Here is a 21713-nt window from a genome sequence, read left to right as displayed (position 1 = left end):
ATGGAGAAAATAGCAACAGATACCTGAAGGGAAAGTGAGATCAAGCAGAAAGTAATAGTCAGCCAATAAGCAGGGCCTAGTTCAGCCGTCAACATCTACTGAGTCACACTGTGAGGTGAGCTGATAAAGATGTAGACTGATTCTAGTGATTCTTAATATGATTCTATAGATATCATATTGATGATATTCATTTCACTTTCAGACTCAGTTACATTCACGCAGTGAGACATAATGTGCCATATGTCTCCTTTACTCTTCCACTACATTCACTCCACAGGCCTCCGTGCTCTGTGCCAAATTTGCTGCTCATATCTGATTGTTTTGGCTGCTGTTCATATGTATTCTAGGATATAACCCATATTCTGCTCTAATATAAACTGACAATGATGTCAGAAAGACAAATGTGCACAGAAAGCCAATGACAAAAGGTATCACATCTATTTCTGTACCTTCAGTATGCTTCTCTTGCCTTGTGCATAGGTTAGCCATCTTGCTGTCACTGAAGGCATATGGCTTCATCAGCACATACCCTAGATATTATATTGTTGAATTCTTTTCATTGCTTTGCCCTGTGTTTGCCACAGGTTGAGAATTTATCGGTGGTGATCATCATCTTTGAGAGGAGGGTGTGACTGGTTTTCATATGGTGGTGGGAAGTCTCCGACATCAGCCACTTCAGTCTTAGAGAGCTTCGCCATCTGTAACATACGGCACCCTCTGTCCTTAAGCCCTCGGGTCAGATGAGGAATATCTCTGGAAAGAAAAGAAAAACCTGCACAGCAGCATTGTTTTCACATCCTGACTTTAGATGACAGAAGTCGGTTTTTTTTTTTCAGTCTGTGCAGCTTCTGCCCAAACGTTTGAAGTCCACACTTTCAAATTCCTTTTTGTGTAAATTTGAATGATTAAGAAACAAAAAACTAAAGACAAAAAAATGCTGATTTACCCAGGGATTAGATTTTGATAATATATCAGCATATTTCAGATGAGAAGTGTGAAAGGAAAGATCCGGAACAGCTTAGCTTGTTTTTCTGAAGGGACACTGTATTTGCAGCTTGATGCCTCTACACATGTACATATATATACACACACACATAACACCTGCTTTATAATAAATGACTACCTGTCATCAATGTGTGGTTCTCACATTATAGCACTGTGAATTCATTAAGTGTGCCCTTTGGAGGTCTTAACAGCCAGGTGGGGTGCCGTCAAACCCCCCCCCGCCTCCGAATGACGCCCCGCATTTCAATTGCAAATACTGTACACATCTCGGCGCCCTTGTAAAAACCCACACATCTCCACAACCTGGTGTTTTTTGAGCAGCGCAAGAAGTCGAACCTACCTCTGTCTCATTGGACAGTACTGTTTTAAACATGTGTTTTCTGTCTAACCCTGAGGCGTGGAGATAATTTTGTACTCCCTGTCTCCTTTTTGAAAAGCTCTGAGTAGCTCTCTGTCATCTTCATCCTCCTGACCAGTTTATTCAAGTTTTTTTTTTTTTTGTGCAGCAGGAAAAAAAAAACAAACACAAGAATGATTTATATCCTCAGATGGGTAACCTGTTTAGTTTAATCACCCACGATTTATTTAAAATCTGGAATTATTATAATCACACAGAGATTTGGGTGAATTTTGAATTGGATTAGTGTATGTTTTTCTGCGGATAGATGAGATTCTGCAACTTCACATCTGACCCTGTGCCCATGCCTTCCTTCATCCATTATGTATAGCACTGGTCTGGCCCTCAGGTTTTCCAGTGATACTACTGTATATTTGTAGCTGAGTTGGTTCACAATGATGGGATAAGGACTAATAGAAACAGTCAGGTCAGAGTGGGCAACAGCTTGGACTTAAAGTTTCCAAAGAAATGTCAGTCCAAAGTGACCTGAGACAGTCTTACTGAGTCATCACTAGTGTATGTGTAAGTGTGTATACGAAGAGGGGGGTGGGGTTGGGGTGGGGTTAGATGCTCTTGTGGACCAGCAGAGCTAAATCTAAATCCCCCTCTTTTCCGTCAATAATTCTCTGCTTTTTCACAGCCCCTCTAATCCTCTTTCTGACGTGACTCACCTCTATTTATCACCGGAGTGCCCGCGTGCCTCAAACAATCAGGCAGAAGTGTGCGAACAGTCCGTTTGTGTGTGTACGTGCATGCACGAGCGTGAGTTTGTCTCGATCTGTACCGATCTTGATCTTCAACTCGATAAAGGTCCGTGTGTGTGTGTGTGTGTGTGTGTACACGCTTCTGTGTGCTTCTTTATGCTGTCTGCTGGCAGATAAGGAATTGCACGATAACTTCTGAGTCGAAGTTATGAGCTTGTGCGCCACAAATTCCATCTTTGTCCAATATAAGCATCAACATCAGATCTGCAGCCGACTAGTGTGAAGTCATGCTGCAGTGAAAATGTAGTAAAGCATAGAGATAATCACTGCTGAAGTTTGAATAGTGGCTCTGTATAATGGATCTGTGCTAAACCAGTGTAGAGATTATGCATCATGCTGGCCAGGCAGGCTGCTCTCTGGTGCTGCTGCTGCTCCTGCTGCTGCTGCTGCTGCTGACTCAGTGCAAGCATAGCTGGGGCTTGGGGGGTTAATGCAGCAGGGCCACAGGCTGATCCATAGCCCATCCTCATCTGCCAAAACTTCAAAGGATGCCCTGACAGAGTCTAAATCGCCATCTCCTCCGGTCCAGTCTCTGCAGAACACTTCCCCTCCCCCTCAGTGCACAGGTCAAACTCAGCCTCATCTTTTATGTATCGCTTACCCCATTGATTGCGCTCTAAGAGATTCATGAATACAGAGGGGCCTATTTCTGTATCACACTCCAGCATATGGAGTTTTTTTTTTTTTTTTCTTTTACAAGGAGGAAGATTTTTCTCTCGTTTGTACAGCTCTCATTTTATTCCCCCCTCATTCTTTGCTGTGTTTCTGTTTCTGTTTCCATGCCGTTTTTTTTTTTTTTTCATCCGTCTTATACCTATCTCTCACTGCGCATCGCTTTCTCGACTTCCACCTGTTTTGCATAGAAGGTCACAGTCATTTCCCCTTTTGACAGACCGCTTTTTTTCTTCTTTTTGGTATTTGTTGTGCACTCATGAATTATTCAGATTGCAGATAGTGCAGATAGTGGATACAGTGAATTTGAGAGCTGCAGTTGACTTACAGGAAGCTTTCAGGATATGGACACGTGGAGCAACTTCTTCTAGTCAAATCTGAACACATGTAGCTAATGGCATTTGCTTTTCGTTAAATTAAATAAAAGGCTACTTGTTAACGCAGGCTGCTGTACCATAATGTTGACTCTTCCTAATCACTGACTCTGATTGGATAGACTCAGGAAATTAAAGATTATAATAAAGGTTTAATCTGATATAATTTCTGTTGTGAATCTGAAAGTGGACATATAGCTTGGAAATGAACATCCGGTCTGCTGCTTACTTTCACTGAGAGCAGTGACATTGTTCCTCTAAAAACTGTGTTAGCATGCCAACCCCGTGTCTGATGTATTCATTTATGTTCATCGCTGGGTTGTTTACTCATTCATGAATACATATGTTGATCCATTTAAACAGGCCAACCTTTCCCCCATCTCTTTGTGTTTCTGTACCTGAGTTTAAGTGACGTGTGCGTTACACACCCCAGCAGAGTGTGAAATAGAAATTCTCCCCTGCAGAGGCGATGTTATTGGCAGAGAAGAAAAGACACAGGACATGTGAAATCTCATCTTTGACTCAAGTTGTTGGCATTTTTCACTTGCCACTCTAAAGTGGTTCTTTTGAAGATGTGAATATTGATATTGCCTCAATATCACATGTTTAGAATGTGACAACATTCATAAAAGTGACGGCTGCTATGTGGTAAACAAACTACTCTCCTCAGACGGTGCATGACCTTTGGAATTATAAGGTTATGTCTACAAATCTAAGTAGTTTTGAAAAAAGCTAGATAGCAAAAGTGAAAGCCTTTATTATTGTTTGAAACAACTGGCACCCTAAAGATAACTTAAATATGAAATATCAAAATCCTAGCTCATTTTTAAATTTGGTAATTTTACAACTAGAAGCTTCTAATAGGCTACCAAGAATTCATTAAGCATCAGCTCTCAGAGTTAGCATCCAATCATATTTAAAATGTTTTCAACAAATAGCAGCTAGAAACCTGAATTTATCTCAGATGAAAATATATTGAAATTTTGCTATCATCTCTAAAATACTCTTACAACTTTGAGTTATTACTAATGATGTTAATTCTTGCTAACAAACATTCCCAAGCAAGATTTAAAAAAAAAAAAAAAAAAAGGACTAAAGATCAACTTAGCTGACATTTGTAATAGTCATTTACAGTTTTGTTGATAATAACATCAGTTGTGTGTTTAAAAAAAATTCAGATTTCAGTTTCAGAGCAGTGAAGCAGCACGTAAAGTGGCGAAGAGGTGAAGCCTGATGAGTCCTATTTTTACATTCTAAACACTCTTTTTTTTTTTTTTTTTTTTTTTTTTTTTTTTTTGCAGTTGGAGCCTCATAGAATAGAGTGTCCATAATTTCAAATCCCTAAACTGGGACCATTAGGTATGCCACATGTTTATGCACGCACACATGTATGCACTTATTCATGTTTATATTCACATTTTCATCAGAATCATTTCGGCAACAAGCACACTTACGGAGTGCACCTTTCAACAGCGTGGATGTCGTGATACCTTACGAAGGAAAGTCTAAGCCTCCTGAAGCTCTGTCTCTTTGGCATGACAGCTAACCGTTAGCATACTGACAGGTTCTGTCAGACAGAGCCACCAGCATTATGGCCTATGATTCTTGCCTGTGACTCATAGGCTAGCAACAGCCTTGACAATGACACATTGGTTGATTGACACACATACAGACCATTCAGTGTTGAATTGTTGTTTTTATGTTTTTATATTTTAGTTTTTTCATATTATAGTGTTTTGCAGATATTTATCAGGACTGGGGACACCCAGCTTGAAAGTGATACAATGCTGGACAATCTGGGACGTCTGGTCACTGTATCATAGATCCAAGTTAGAGAATGACTTTGCAAAGCCTTTTTAAACTCTAGAATAACTGATGCATAAAACTAAAAATAGACACAAACTTGTCAAAAAGTAGTTTCAGGTTAACAACAGCAGATAATAAATATCAGAATAGACAGAACCTCCTTATTCTGAGGTCATGAATGTGGTTAGTTTTGTGATTTGTTATTCTACACTAACTTTGCATGTACTTTATTGGTATCCCTGCATCCTTGTCATATGAAAAGAACCTGAGGCCCCCGTGGAGTGTTAGTGCCCTCCCTTTGACCTGTGTGTGTGTGTTTGTGTTTGTGTTTGTGTTTGTGTTTGTGTGTGTGAGCGCGTTTCTGTGCGTGCGCAACCTGTCCCAACTAAGTCCCGCCTGGCGAGTCGGACAGACCACCATCTGTTCCGTGCCCCCACATTGAACTACCGTCCACCTCCTCTTCATCACCTCCATGGGATATCAGGAAATTTACTCATTTGCAAAGAGTTAGTTTATTCTCAAAATCACAGTAGTGAATCTAGTTTGACAGCTTATTACAAGGGACAAGTATATAAGATGTGTCATAGTTGAATGTTTCAACTCAAGGCCACCTCTGTGGGCTTGGAACAAATCTGAGCAAAGTGTTGGCGATCTGCTTTATTGTGAAGTAGAGTGAGTCATTGCCCTGAGACAAAGACTAGTTTCACCCTCCTTCCAAACGTCTCAAGGACTTAATACACTAGATTTAAAGAAGTGCAAATGGCTTAAAATGAATTTCCCCACGTTTTCTTTTTCTCTTGCCGGCAATGGATTCTGCATATGTCCCCTCCCTCCTTTCATGCTGTTTCCCTGAGAAGTTGCTTACTAAAAGACAGGGTTTAGGATTAAAACAAATAGATTGGTGCTGTGATTTTACAGCCAAACAAAACTGGGCTTAGCCGACATTTTAATGTCTTTTAATCCAACCACTCTGGTCAATAAAGATCCAAGTTTTCCATTTTCTTCTGGGGTCGAAGGGTTTGTATATGTCTTTTTTTTTTTTTTTTCTCTTTCAAAGAATTGTGTTGTCCACCATCCCCCAGCATTTCACCAGTAATTGCAACACTGAAGTGAGTCTGGAAAAAGAGCAGGGAGCAGCAACAGCACAGCATGAGCACGCGGCACATGGACCAGCACATTAGCCACCAGGGCACCACAGGAGACTTTTGATATGTTGTGATGAATTCTCAGCCACGGCCTCTGTCTTTATTCACTTCAAGGTGGGGAAATGTGCACGCACAGAGGAGGAGGAGGAGTCTGGAATTAAGCACAGGAGAGAAAAGATGCCGAAGATGAAACAATAAAGAAGGTGAGTTACACTTCTCCTCTTGCTTGCTCTCCACTGGCTCATTATACTGCCCACAGTGCTGTTATAAGTAGCTTTGGATGCAACTTTTATTGATGCACAGGTCAGCGAGCACCTATAAAGTGAGTCTCAATGACATCAAGCACTACATAAAGAGAAACCTTGACATACACTATAATATCAACTCTTTAAATGCTGCCTCAGTTTTCACACCCGCACACTCGCAATTCACCTTTTGACCTTGAAAGCATCCGCCCGTGTGCCATCTGCAACCTTTTAGTACACCGTTAGTGGAAACACATCAGTCAAGGTTGACAGCCTACCAACGACGGCAGCAGAAATGAGATGGAAAGAAACACCAAGGCTGAGCAGAGAGTGACAGAGGGGCGAATGCCAGAGAAAATAGGGGGGGATGAGACAAAGAGACAGAATGAAAAGGAGGTTTCACACAGGCTGTTTGGATGAAAATGTTTTTTTCCCCCCTGTTTGTGTAATGATATCTGGTGACAGAGCAGATGGCGGTGGTGAGAGAAACGGTTTAAAAAGTATGTAAAAGTGCTTAATAGCAAGTAAAAGTGCTGAACATGTTGACTCTGTCAGGGAAAAGTCAAAGCACTCTAGCACTGTTGTGTTGACGGCAAACGGGACGGAGGGCAAAGGATTTCGAGTTAGGACACAAATACAAACATTAATACTGCCGTTATAATCTGACATCATAATCGTCATTTGACTTCTATTTTACTTGCTGATGGATGCTGTATAATGCACTAGTGATCCAACTAGTTCATGAATGTTACATTTTTGTGTCTACAGAAATATAAAGATTTAAAAAAAAATAAAAAAATAAATATCATAATTCAGAAAAACATGTTTTTTGCAGAATTTCAACCTTTTTCCAGAACAAAACAGTGTGTTCATAATAACCGCAGCAGCTGCAGCTGAATTGGGATGGAAAACGTGCATCGTCATTACCATGAGTGGTTAATATATAATCACGCATGGGATCCCATCTCTGGCTCAGCTCTTGTAGACACGCCAACCCTGAACCCTAAGGGCCGGGGCCACTGCCAAAAAGCTGGATTTACAGCGAGCACAGCTTACCACTTGAAAACGTATCATTGCACCGGCGTGGGTTGTCATCGAAGGCTACTTGAAAAGAAGTAATGTGGTTTACAAACGCACTCTAAGCCAATGTGTTGTGAATCCCAGAGAAGCTCAGAGAGGGAGGGAGGGGTTCAGCAGTCAGGCAGTCAGTGGGATAAACAGGTTGATAGCTGAGGCTGAATCACAGGATTCCCGCTGTGCAGCCACACTCTTCAATTTAAGGTTTTTTTTTTTTTCAGATACTGAAATCTAGATGTTATCTGGTGGAAACAACATTTCGGGCTTCCAGCATCAAGCTGTTTTGTGTGACGTGTGTTTATAGAGATTAGGTGGAGAAAGAGCGAGTACTTAGGGATGATCAGATGAGGTCAATCTTAGCCATGGTGCTGATACTGGCAATCAAAACAGAACAGAATGGACACCTGGGGATGGGTGGGGAAAAGATGGAGGAGGAATAATCAATGAATGGAGAGGGCTTGTAGGTAAAGGCAGAGGGGGAAGAGAGGAGAAAGAAGGGGGAGCGCAACAGAGGTTTCTAAGGATGGTGAATGACTGGACCTCCAGCTGGACATTACATACACACCGTGTGGACATGTGTCCTCATACCAGGCTCGCTCAAAGGTGCTTGTCGTTGATATTCGCACATTAACAATAAGCAGCCTGGATTGAACTAATCTATTGAAGCAGCACATTGTTTCAGCTAGGGAGCTTCGAGGGAAGGTGTTGTGATTCATTTCTTCATTTGTTTCACTGCAGGCGAGCAAAGAAGAGGTTTGTCAAGAATACACAGTGGCATAAGTAGGTTGCAGCAGATGAAACTAGTTGTATTTGATCTGATGTGATCGCAAAGCAGCGATGATGCAGAGAAATCAGGAACGACGTAAAGCCGAATAATTGTATGCGGACATAAGAATATGATATTTAACATTTATTAATACATCCAGGCTTCCAGCAACTCCGTAAATGGTTCAGTGTTTTAGAGCGTTTTTACGGTTAAAGATTAATGAGGTCTTAATATGTTTTAATACAGAGCACTGGGAAACACTCAGTTAGAACTCTTACCTTCGAGCAGCCCTATTTCATTAATTCATGATAACACATTTGCAAACTCTGATTCAATCCCTCTTTCTATTTTTCAAAGACTAATTTAAGATAATGTCTCTTTTCTGCAGAAATGAGACTCTCTCACCGTGGTTCACAGCTTGAGCATTGCCCGTGATAACATTTAATATGCAAAAAGTTAATGTTATTTAATGTAATGTGTGTCACCTCGGCGTAGCAGTGAGTTGGAGGCTGTTATCTGTATGTACCTGAGCAAATTATGAAATGGGAAGCTAATTTAACTTTCTCAATGAGCGGCACATTTCACACTTCATGAAACACTCAACAGCAAATCACCTTTAACATTTTCTTTCTAATTCCAGCACTTACTGTGCCGGAGCAGCTCAGGAGAGACATTTTAGCACACTGTCAAAAACTCAATAATCATAATTTATATTAATGAGTAAGATATTGTAAAATTTGACAATATCACAGTTCAAGTATCCATTAAAATGTGTAATATTTGACCTTGACCACTTGAGACAAATTCATTTTGTTTCTTCCCCCTCAGATAAGCTTTCAAAATTTGGAAGCACTAAATATGACTGACACTGACTTTTACTTGACCTGGGTGCTTTCTAGTCTTCATGGAAAACCTGCCTATAATTTCACCTTCTATAATAGCTTGTAAAGTGTTGCTTTTTAATTTTCTATCTCCATGCACACTCACTGTCTGACCTAAAAAGAACAGAACAGAACATACTGAACATTGTTGAATGATTATTGTTGAAATAAATAGTGGAACTGCCATGAAAAAAAACAAAAAAACCCACTGATTTGTGAATGTAAATTCTGGCTTCCAGCTTGAGGAGGGTGGGTTTTATAAACAGAAATACTGATTTAATTGGCCTTGGTTGCACAAATAACACGTCAAGTCTTAAACTGAGAGTTATTTTGTTTTTAGGTTATTGGCTCATATAATTCTGGCCAGCGAGAGTGAATCATAAACAAAGAAGAGTTAATTAGGGGAAGGCATGAACATCAATCTGAAATATATCACTATGCTGCACTAGCTTTGTGGTACATTAGTCAATTTCTCCGTCATGTCTCTCTCTCAACTTGATGTCTTCCTTTTTTCTCTCTCTCTCATCTCCTCTTCCATTTTAATGCAATGTTATTTATTATAGATGTTGCTGAATATCTGCCCTGAATGACATAACATGTTGACCACAGCGAGAATCTCTGGAAGCAGAAAACAGCCACTGAATTCTGTTTAGGGAAATGGTCTCAGTAATCTGAGTTTAGCAACAGTACCTCAGTCTCGAGTCTTTGATAGACGTCGGCTAAGCCTGGCTTGACAGGAGACATAATTGAGTGGATTTTGATGACATAAGCCTTGCTGATTCCATTTAGCTGAGAATTTTCCTGCCCTTTCCGTGTCGCTAAGTTTTGATGTGAGGTCAGCTGGGAGCTAGCTGCTAACCGTCAGCGCACAGCGCTCACCTGGTCTGACACCTGCTCTCTGCACTGGCAGCGTGTTTGGTAGAGGCTCAAATCTCCACAGTGCGCAGGGAGAGCTGGAATTATGCCTCCTAGCCTGTGTGTGTGTGTGTGTGTGTGTGTGTGTGTGTGTGTGTGTGTGTGCGTGCGTGTGCGTGTGTGTGCATGTGCAATGTGTGTATCCATGTGTTTGTGATTGCTTGCCTTGTGTGTGTGCGCGTCGCACTGGATACGCGTCCACCAGCGCTCATGCGAGAAGACAGCGGGTGAGACTCCCCCCACCCCACCCCTCTTGCTCAGTTGGATCTCACTCCCAGATCTGTCAGGCATCTGTTGACATGTCCTCGACGTGACGTGCCACCCACAGTGAAGGAGAGGCACAAATCATCCAGCTTTTTCCTCATCGTTTTATCCGTGTACCTTCCATAACCAGCCTGTGACCTCTGCCCTCGGAAGTTAAGCAGATAGCCTCGCATTAGTCTTAGAGATGGAGTCGAGGTAATCTCATCAAAAGGCTTCAGTTGGTCGTGGGCCCATTATGTAAAGTGTTTCCCCAAAAGAAACAGTCTGTTTTCTTTTGCAGTTTTGCTGACAGTGTTTTCTGTAAGCTTTACTATTTTCTCAGCTGTAGGCAGTTATTTCATTACAGAATTATATGCAAATCAGAAATTATTGTTTGATATTCAGTTCCACTGGTGCTTTGTTAATATATTATTTCATCTTTATTTAGCAAGTATTGTCTAATAAAAGTTTCATAAATTGTTTGAAATACATTTAGTAGGTATTTAGACCACATTAGCTAAAAGCATATAGCTGTGCACACTTAAGGTCAGCTCTGTTTCCTGACATGTACTTAAGTGTAGAATCAGTTGCTTGAAATCACCTGACACTCCGGATGCCTCTGGCAGTAGTTTGATGCTAATGCTGCCTGATGGTGGCAAGTGACTGTAATGTGCATACTGTACAATCAAATGCATATAAAACCACACTACTTGTTCCAGCAGTGAGTGTGGGTCCTCATAAAACAGTATGGATGCTCTGCTGGTCGTGTGCAGTGACACATCACATTTTTAGAGGATTTAAAAAAAAAAAAGCAATCATCATGTAAAACACACAGTGAGGCAGCTGGACACACACACACACAGTTTGTTTGGTAAAGTTTGATTGTCGACGCTAAGTTTATATGTGCTGCTCTCAAGCAAGTGCATGACTGGACACAGCAGATATAACGAAGAAAGCAGCAGCACTTCTGCTATCAGCTACAAGTGTGTAACAACAGCAGAAGCACCACATGGAGGAAAGAGCCGCCAGCCTTACACTGACATTAGCAGTATTAGCAACTTTTTTTTCACATGTGGGTCATGGCTGCAGTTGATGGATGAGGCTGCAGTGCGTTATGTAGAACATGCAAAGAGATGCACGCACGCACACAGAGCCTGTCTCTCTTCGATTTAGTTATCACTGTCACAGCACTACACCGCTTCCACGTAGTCCCGGATTAGTCGGCCCAGATTTCACAGCTCTTAAGTGAGAATATAAACAGGAAGGTTATTATTCTGTGTTAGCACAGATAGAAATGTGCATATCCAAACATAGGCGGACGTTTTTTACCTGATGTTTTATTAGTTTGTGTGTTGGCAGGCTCAGAATAGCTTTATGTAACAGTGTCCCAATACGAGAGGAATTGCTATAAAATGCATATTAAGCAAAAAATTTGAAGCACTTCACTTTCATACCATATAAATACATGCTAAAGATATCTATTTTTACCACTCTAGTGCAAAAATCATAAGCATTCCTACATTGCTATTCCATACTTTATACTCACCAGTCACATACAGTTGGCTGACAATTTAACAGAAAAAACACAAAGTGTGTTAGTAAGGCAGTGGGCTGCAAGTAGCCACTAGAACAGCTTCAGTGCTACTTGGCATAGATTCTTCAAGTCTCTGAAATTCCACTGGAGGAGTCAACACCTTTTTTTGGAAAGGTGAGATGTGATGATGGTGGTAACGGTACAAACTTTGGCAGTTCTAGTGTTGCACAGATTTGTACACATGAACCATGACACTGTGTACTGTGCATTGCACTGTATGAAATGAGCATGCTTGCCAGATTATCGGTTTCCCGGAAGTTACAAAACTGAACAGAGTCTTAGCTTAGCAACTTAGCAAACCATCCGTAATTCTGACTTTCGCTTGAGAATGCATATCTCCCATAGGTTTTTATTTGGGTTGAGATCTTGTGATCTGTAAATGCCAAAGCATATGATTTACATCATTTTCATTCTCGTCAAACTATTTAATCTCTTGTCGTCTGTGGATCAGAGAATTGTCAACCTGAAGAGACCATTTCCATTAGGACGGAAATTTGTCATTATAAGATAAAGGAAATTACTCAGAATAAGTCCAAAACAAATGCCTCTCATAAAAAACAGAGCCATCCGACTAAATCTTTCATTATGTTTTTTACACTTATTTATTCAGACTTTTTTCCTCTAAGCTGTCACTCATTTTTAATACATGCTGTATGTACGTTTTATTTTCATTTATCCTTCCTTTTGTGTCGCTTACATTATACTTTTCAGAAACAATAAGTAACCCATATTCCGTCATGTAAAGGGTTGCAAATCAAAATTTCTGTTCTCTGAAAAAGGATGATAAGGTGAGGGTTTGGTCATTTTTCACAATTTCTTGAATGTCCTGTGGAAACATGAAGATACAAAGCATAAGAAATGGCGACTTCTGTTGCCGTCCACACATATGATCCCAGAGTGATTGGTACATATGAGTTCTCATTAGCTGGGATGAAAATACATTGTTTTCCACCAGAAAATCCATTTGTTTCCATGGCGATGCTGTCCTCCCTTGTCCAATTTCCTTGGCTGCTTTTTATGGATAGCTTTATTGAACTTTATTAAAAAGGAGGAGAGAGAGAAGAGTTAGTAATTTCTCACACTCTGTAATCTCTAGGTTTACGGAGGTAGATCATTTGGAAAGGCTCAAAGTGATATTTTACTCATAAAGCATTATTACCCTCTAAAACGCTTACTTTGGTTCGGCTCCTGGGCAACGAACTAATCCACAATCAGTAATCCCTTATATGTGTTTTTACTCTTGCTGTCGTTATCTAGACTGTCTTATCTAAAATTGAAAAGAACTAAATTAACTTGTGGAAGATGTAGCCTTAAATTCAGAAAAAGACTAATCAATGATTAATCACTGGATTTTAAAGTCTAACTTTAGTACTTTATTACTTCCTTCACAGGTATTTGGGCTCTCAGTTTCTGACCAAATTTGAACTGATGTGTAATTTTTAAAATCTATTCAAATGCACACATCCTGTTGTAGAACTGACATTGTTTTGTTGTTCTGTTTGGCTAAGGTTAGCATAAGGCGCTCTGTTTTATCAAGTTTGCAGCTAACAGCCGTAGCCTGCTGTATCCATCATTTTTCTGTCTGTTGTGTTGAATCTTAAACACTTTCACATAGATGGTTTAGTGTCGCGTGGCCAGTTTTCTCCGTTTTGCATCAGCGAAGAGAACAACAATAGCCTAGCTGACTAATATAGCAACGGACATTGCATTTTAGCAGCTTCCACTGCCGATGTACAGTGTGCATCCTCCTGCACTATACAGAGGATGAAATTCTGATTTTAAAAAGTCACAGTCCTAACAGATATAAGGAACAGGTGATGTAAGAAAACAATGTTGTTAAAATTAGAAATATCTAACAAAAGTGAGATACTGCTTTCATTTTCCTGGTAGCACACCTCGAAAAGTAAGCTTAGAACCTATCCAATTCCTCCGCAAGATCATGTGACTGCCTTTATATAAGGAATTTTATCATATCTAACTGTAAAGCTGTAAGAGCTGTCTTCTTTATCCTTGATTCACACTCTTGGCCCATCATGGATTCAACCTTAAGCCATACAATAGCAATCTCAGTGGAGTCATGGCCTTTTGTTATATAGTCAGAGCCAAGTGTCAGATCCACTCAGTTCAATCTTTTCCTGAAAAGATCAAGGGATTCCTGAATGAGTACATTCATTTATAAGAAAAAGGGGAAGAGGGCTTTTAAACATAGCAATCTTACAGTCAGAACTTTTCTATTATTTTACTGCATGAATCCATCATATGAAATGTCACTTTGGGATTCAGTGACTGCTTGGAGACGTAGAAAAGTAGTAGTAAAATTCCCGTGGCTGAAATGTTTCTATCCATGGACTGTCATTGAAATAACAGAACAAGATCATATGAAAGATAAATAAGCATATCAGAAATTACACATGAACGAATTGTAATTTTGAAAGGTTTTTGCAGAGCTGTACATAGAAAGGCACTCTCCGAACCCAGAGTCAGTGACGTAACGTTATAATGACCTTCAATTACCATGTTTGGTTGCCTCCGTTGCTGCATTTTCACAAAGTCAGTGCACTTTTTCTGTGTTGTTGAAGTTCTTTTAACAAACAGCAAGAGCGTCAGTGACAGCTCTGCCAGAGACAAACAACACCAGGCTTTCTCTGGACTTAATGCCTTTGTTAATTTGTTTACCTTGATCAAATAGACCTCATCACTAGAGGAATTTGTCTCTAGAATGTGCTTGGCGGGTCCTGAGCTATAGCTCAACGCAGTCACTCCATTTGTCAGAGAGACCCTGACAGTCAGTCTAATTAGTTTGCTTGTGACAAAGGAGCTGCCTCGTGGAAAACGGGACCATCAATCCATCCATGAAGGCATATGTTTTCATAATGCAGCCAATACCGTAAGCAGGAACATGCCTAATAGACATCTAAGACAAGGTCTAATGAGCCGTTTGGTTAAAAAAGAAATGCTTTAAAGATGTGCTGTAAATATGTATTTGTCAGGTTATTTAACATATTTTGATAAGATGCCAAGCAGTTAATCATTTCAGTGTTTGAATAAAGCCTACATACAAATTACAAAGGAAACGCGTTGTGTAAGCTGTCATTTATTGATACAATAAAGATATACTGCATGGCCTCTTATCGCTCTTGGTATAAATTTTGAAACACCATTGTGTGAACCACTCTGCCTTGGAGAGTAAAATGAGATGGAATGCTGAAAGCATTTTATTTGTATCACTTTCCCATTTTTATATGACTTTTATCATGTCAAGATATTGCTTTTGTAGACATTCATATATTTTATGATGCACATCATATAAAGCAAAAGCAATCATTTGCAGCTTTTCTTCAAAATGTTGCCTTGCTGCAGCCAGACAGGACAGTCAAGGGAGACTGTCATCTATCATTTAAGAGTCATTTTAACAGCCAAGACATTAAAGTTAGTGGTTCTCAGCGTCTCCTGACATCCCTAAAAGCCACTTCTACATAATCCGGAAACACAAAGAAATTACCAGTTCCCTCAATGGCTTTTTGGCCCCTGGCCGTCTTTAAAATGTTCCACGACATCATTCTCTTGGGGACTTTTTTTTTTTCTCTCTTTTTAAATGCACTGTTCACACATTCACGATGAGAAAACCCACTCTGTCACTGTCACTGCTGCAGCTCTCCTGTTTCTGTGTGTGTTTCATTTTGAGATATTAAAGCTTCAAATATTCATGTAATTAAATATTTATAAATATGGGTGAGTTTTGTGAAAGTAGCTGTAAGTTTGTCTGTTAAAGTGGCTTCACAGAATATCTGAATATAACTCATATGTGTATTTATGTCTGTCTGTTTTGCAGCAGGACAGAATATTTACTACTTATTATGTCACTCACTGTTTTACAGGGAACATTTTTATTTCCTCTCCACCCAGAAAAGCATAATGCTAATTATCTTGTTTATTCAGGAACATGCTGCTCAATTATGTTTTTTGTTTAACACTTCAACACTTCAACCAAATTACAACAGTTCAAAAACATGTTGGGGGTGTGTCTAGTCTTCAGTTTTATGTGACTATTGATTTTGAGGTTTTTCCAGGATCCCATTGGACTGGAGATAAATGGAATTTAGCTTTGTTGAATTAATTCCAGTTTAAAAACTGACCTCAGGGGCAAGTCTGTGGATTGTTCTAAGTATCTGGGCTGTTGTTTCTGGAATACATGTCCCTGTTGATTTTTTTTATTTTTATTTTTTTAATGTCACCTTTAGCACTATTGTACTTGAGAGGCAGCAGAAGTCTCAGGCTACGTCCATGTCTTTATTTTAAAACAGCATTTCAAAACAAAAACGCTCTCCATGGTTTGTAATTCATCATCAAAGTTGTATTCACCACAGGTAGTCGTGACCAATAAGATCCAATCACAGAACAAACGAGAGTATCTGCATCATTGTTTCCAAAAGTCTCAGTTTCTGGAGTTTTCAAACTAAAACAGGGCCAGCAGGGTTTCCAAACATCGCCATTTTAGACGCTCAAAAACTTTGTAGTAGTGTGGATGCCAAGCATAAACGCAGCAGAATGATGCATTTTAACACTGAAACGTATGTGGCCTCAGAGGCAGATATCTTAAAACCTGAGTAAACTGAACCTATGCTTTCTGCATGGCTAGATACTACCAGGAGTGAATGCACATCTCAGGTCATGTGAGCGCACATATCAACCCAGGAAAAGAAAAGAAATTCATGAAACAGAAAAGATATGTTTGCGTGCACATATCTCAAGAAAAATGTGAGACCACAGTGCAGAGTATAACCTTCTTGCATCCAGCATGTTTGAAAAGTGGAAAGTAGGCCACATCAATCAAGTATGCAAGAAATGCTTTCCAATCTGTCAATTCTGAAAGAGCAGGTCTAGAAATTTGCATTTTTATTATTTTATTTTCACAGCGAAACAATCCCAAGGATATACTGTCATCCTCTTTCTGTCTCACACCATGCAGAGTCGTATGCACACATACACGTTTTTGTGTGTACCATATCTTCACCTTTATATCCAGTCTGGGCGGTAATATCATGCATTAGCCTTGGACTGCAAATGCTTGCAGGATCAGAGTCAAAACTTCATTTGACCTGAAAACTGGAGGTAAAGTGCTGTTTTCTTTCTTCTCTTCCACACAAACACACATACAGACATAGGACGGGCCACATCCACTGAGGTGTTTTGATCCCCCGTGGAGGGGAGATTGGTTATGTGTTCAACCTTTGTAGAAATCATTGGCAGGTTTGAGAAAGAAGAAGGGACCTTTTGCCGCCTTGTGGCCTGTGAAGGCCTGAAAGAAGCTCAGTAAGCCCTGCCTGTGCTCCGTCTTGCACCCAGCGTTTGATGTCGATTGAAGAAGAAAGACCAACTGCAATCTGTACAGCAGCCTTTTATTTTGCCAGCAAGAAAAGCTGCAGCAGTCTTCTCACACTCAGGCATATTGATTTCACCACTTCCTACGAAAATGGTATGCAGTAAGTAAGTCAATATTACTTTGCATTTCCTTACCACCTTTTGTTTATTTGCTTTTGTGAGCCTCAAAACTAAGGGTGAAGTAAAGAAAATTGGGAGTAGATTTCACCACTGTGAGGCTACGCTGAAGATGGGCTAATGCGTTAGATCATGAAGAAGAAAAAATCTTTTATTTATTTATCTATTTCAGCCCAAAAAAACATGGCATCTAAATAGAATTTAGCCTGCTGTGCTGATGCAGTGCAGGTGGTAATGGGCTTTAACATTCATAGCCTGACTTGTTTTATCTACTGCGTTTTGTTTGCACACTTTGCTGTTCAGCACACAATCACTCTAAATGTAATGAAGTCTCAGCGGTATCCGGAGTCTCTTCACACAAAGTAGAAGGAGCGTTGGGGTTTCTTGTTTTGTATTTGTTTTCTTGTATGCTTTTGTGTTGCATTGAAGCACTGTAGTTCTTACTGTGCTCATTGTTGTTATGCTGGTGTGGCATTTTCAGACAAATTCCCAAGGTAACAACTGACCATTGGCTAAATCCGTCCGCCAAACAGCAGTCGCCCCATCATAGCTCGGCAGGCCTGTCAACCTTTGGATTTCTCTGCATGTTGAAATGATGTCTGTTGGGCTGTGCTACGAGCATTTCTGCTACTTCAAAAGAATTTGAAAGCTTTGTCACTGTCAATTAGATATGGACACTTGAGTATAGATTATTTTGTAACAATATGTAAAGTACATTGTTGTAGTGCAATCACCAGCTGAGTCCAAATGTTTGAGAATGGCGGCAAAATCGGCAGTCACTGGATCAAAATTAGGAGCGTCTGAAATCAAGGACACATTGTTTCAGAGACTTTTATGTGTTAAATCATTGCAAACATTATTGTGCTGTGCGAGAATGGACGCTTGACAGACTTAACAACAGTAACTAAGGCGGCACGGCTTAGCAAACGGCCAATTACAACCTAAAAACAATTACTTCAGTGTCATGACTGAAATGTTTTACTACTGTTTCAGAGTTGTAAGGTCTGTCCAGTTTGATGGTATGCTATATTGAGGTTGGCTTGATCAGACAGGTAGAGACACAACTGGGTCAGTCAGCTACGATGGACATACAGCATAATGCATAACCACAGCTGTCTATGAGCTTTCCTCATGTCACTGTCGGCCGTACCTGACGGACACGGCAGAACCAGCAGATCCTCTTCTTCTTGTTGATAAACTGCACTTTACAAGCTAGCAGCATCAAAATTCAGCATGGACATGCAGCCTGTCAGATACACTATGTATTTGTGTGTCAGTGTGTGTGCGTGTGAGTGTGTGTGTGTGTGTGTGGCTAGCAGGCAGAAAGCCAGCATGACCCAACTTCAGCTTTTCAGCTTTAGTGCAGTGCTGCAGACAGCTGTGCCACAAACACGCTGCTGTGGATCACCGCGAGGGCCTTTTATTTAGGTCATATTCTGTGCTTCAGCGGCCAACAGAAGGGATCTCTGTCAACTGCAATGAATACCTTTAGTGGGACACAGCCCACTTTTTAAGAGCCCTGCAAGAAGCGGACACTGCGCGTGTCAGTGTTGTACGTAGTGTATGCTTTGTAAGGAGTTCACTCTTGTAAGTATATTGCAGATGGGGGTGGGGATTGACCGCTGTATTTTTTCATTTTCCCTCTAACAATTGAAGAGTAATATACTGGCTTAATTCTCTCCCAGAGTGATTTGATCCCCTGGTTTAGTACAGACAAGGAAATTGCATGAATAATTTCCCCAATTTTTCAATTAATCCAGCATCCAGTTTACAGGCACGTCAAAGAAAATAATAAATGGGACTCCCTCTCTATTCAAGCACATAAATACATCCAGCATGTGCCCTACACAGTGTCCTCTAGTTATGTAAAGAACTGACATGATATTTCATTCTGCTGCTCCGTCTCCCTCATTTTTTTCTTATCTTTTCTCCCTTCATTTAATCTCCCCCCTCTTCTTCCATCTTTTTTTCTTTTCTTTCTTTTTTTTTTCTTTTTTTATATTTACCACTGTGGCCTTTGGAAGTGCATTATAAATCGCAGTAATGAATTCCCCCGCGCAGGCTCGGCCACACTGCTGTCACTGTGCCTACACCAGGATGCGTGGGCTCTTATTATTGTCTTGTTAGCTTCACCTCCAGTCCATCGGAAACCGTGTGCGTACGGCGGCTGGCCAGCCACAGCCCCAGATGGGCGAGGAAGGCAGTTTAAGGGCGCTGATGGATGCCATTGTTTTCATGTCACCATGTAAGGGAAAGGTCGTTTATTGCCAGTTGCCTCGACTGGCCCAGATGCTGTCAGCTGGGTTTTACTGGCCAATTAGTTTGCCCTTAGAGGAGAACTGGAGGTATGGAGGGAAAGTCTAGGCTCAGGCTGTGATCATTTGTTGTCTTTGCGAGATGGGGATGTGCATGCATGCAGCACTGATAAAATAAATGCGCTTTTTGACTATTACTAGATCTGTTATATCCACTGTTCTGTGAAAGCACTCGGCTGAATTTATCATTGGGCAGTTTTAGTGAAATCATCTGAGGGATTAAGGCTCTGCAGAGGATGCCTGTGTCTCTGCATTCCCACCACCAATTGCTCATTATTTTCTTGTTCAGTTACACTGATGCTTCATTTCTAACAGTACCCTCGAAAAATATTAGCACACACTAGAGCTGGAAATGCATTTGAACTCTTCTTGATACTGCCTCTTCCTTTGTTTCTCTCTGTTTCCTCAATCCCCTGTCACTTTTTTTTCACTGAAATCTACCCAAGCGAACAGAGACGTGGAGGAGGAAGCTTGAGGACAGATCTGGATGTCAAGGATCACATGCCAAGTGGCTGCTATATTTAGAGATTGCTCCTTTTGAAGTTTTGAAGGACAAAAATAAAAGGTTGAAAGAGAAGAATAGGCCCAAGTCCCGTCAACGTCAGCAAGTTTTCTCATCTGTGAAGCAGTGCCAGAAAGCATCTTCTTCAAATTAAAGCAGATGAAGACATTGCGCTGTTCTTTGGGTGTATGCAAATATGAGATATTTATAATTCTCCTCTCTGTTTCTCTCTTTTTGTTTGTTTGTCTGCTCTTCCTCATGGCTGTGTGTTTCTCTGTAGCACTAGTTTTGGGGCCTGTGCAGACTTCCCGCGGCAGCAGTTGGATGTGCACGTCAACCCGGCCACGATGACAATGAAAGGCCTGTCCAGCAGCCGTAGTCACCCCCACGCGGTGACCTGCGACCCCTCTTACGACTCCATGACCCTTGGCCACGCGGATCGTCGGTCCTACTTCCTCAACCCCGGGGAATCTCATCCTGCTGACCACTCCTGCTACACCCAACGCAACTCCTTCCAGTCTGAGTGCAATGCCTATCCTGACCTGGCCAGCTGCACCTTCCCTCGCAGACATTACAGCTCCCACCATGAGCTGAAGGAGGAGTGTGGCGCTGTGGTGCCTTATACAGGGCCAACAGGGAGCAGTAAGGGAAGCGGAGGAGGTGGAGCAAACAACAACCGCATCCCATCTAACCTGCTAGAGCAGTTTGAGCGCCAGGCACCGGTGCGGCGTGAAGGCTACCACACGCTGCAGTACAAGCGCACCGCGGTAGAGCACCAACGCAGCGACAGCCCCGGTCGGATCCGCCACCTCGTTCACTCTGTCCAGAAGCTTTTCACCAAGTCCCACTCCTTGGAGGGGCCCTCGGGGTCTGGTGGAGGAGGGAGCGGGAGGATGAATGGCAGCAAATCCAGTCCCGATGACCCGCCCTCATCCTCCGGCACCCTGAAGCACAGTAAACGCAGTAAGAGCAAAGACCGCTCAAAGTCGGAGCCTAAGATGCGCACTGCCATCTCCGGCTACTGGAGCTCAGACGACACGCTTGACCGGGAGGTGTGCCTCTACCACCATCACCACGGGGGCAGCAGTGGAGGCCTGCCCTCCGGGGTCATGACTATGGGGCGCCACCCAGACAAATCTCAGTCGCAGTACTTCATGGAGTCCTACAACACCATCAGCGCCCACTCTCTCAAAACGTCACGCAGCAACAACGATGTGAAATGCTCGACGTGCTCTGGGGGCAGCAGTGGAGGGCTGCCGTTGGTGGGCGCGCTGGACGGCCAGATGCAGCTGAAGAAGAGCTCGTGGTCTTCAACGCTGACGGTGAGCAGAGCACGAGAGGTCTACCAGAAGGCCTCAGTCAACCTAGATAAGGCTCTAGTGAAAGCCGAGCAGGGACGCACCTGCCACTTCCTACAGGTAGGACTATTACAACAGCCCCACCTCCCACATGTCATGCTTCATGCATCACCCGCCGCCAGCTGCTCCTTCATGTTTCTGTTTTTCTGCATGTA

General features: G+C 41.6%; 1 protein-coding gene across 4 annotated transcripts in view; it reads left to right on the top strand.

The window, feature by feature from the left end:
• Positions 1–21713, top strand: part of dlgap1b (discs, large (Drosophila) homolog-associated protein 1b) — an 88842-nt gene that overhangs the window by 24751 nt on the left and 42378 nt on the right. For 3 of the 4 annotated variants that reach the window (XM_056364457.1, XM_056364455.1, XM_056364458.1), the window contains exons 2-3: positions 6278–6366; positions 20481–21618. In XM_056364457.1, coding sequence (XP_056220432.1) covers positions 20548–21618 — 1071 coding nt within the window. In that variant the 5' untranslated portion in view covers positions 6278–6366; positions 20481–20547. The remainder of the gene's footprint in view (positions 1–6277; positions 6367–20480; positions 21619–21713) is intronic. The other variant, XM_056364456.1, reaches the window with a different exon arrangement.

The sequence above is a fragment of the Seriola aureovittata genome, chromosome 20 (genome assembly GCF_021018895.1).
Source record: "Seriola aureovittata isolate HTS-2021-v1 ecotype China chromosome 20, ASM2101889v1, whole genome shotgun sequence".
In the NCBI taxonomy this organism is placed as follows: Eukaryota; Metazoa; Chordata; class Actinopteri; order Carangiformes; family Carangidae; genus Seriola; species Seriola aureovittata.
This window is presented reverse-complemented; position numbering and strand designations above follow the sequence as displayed.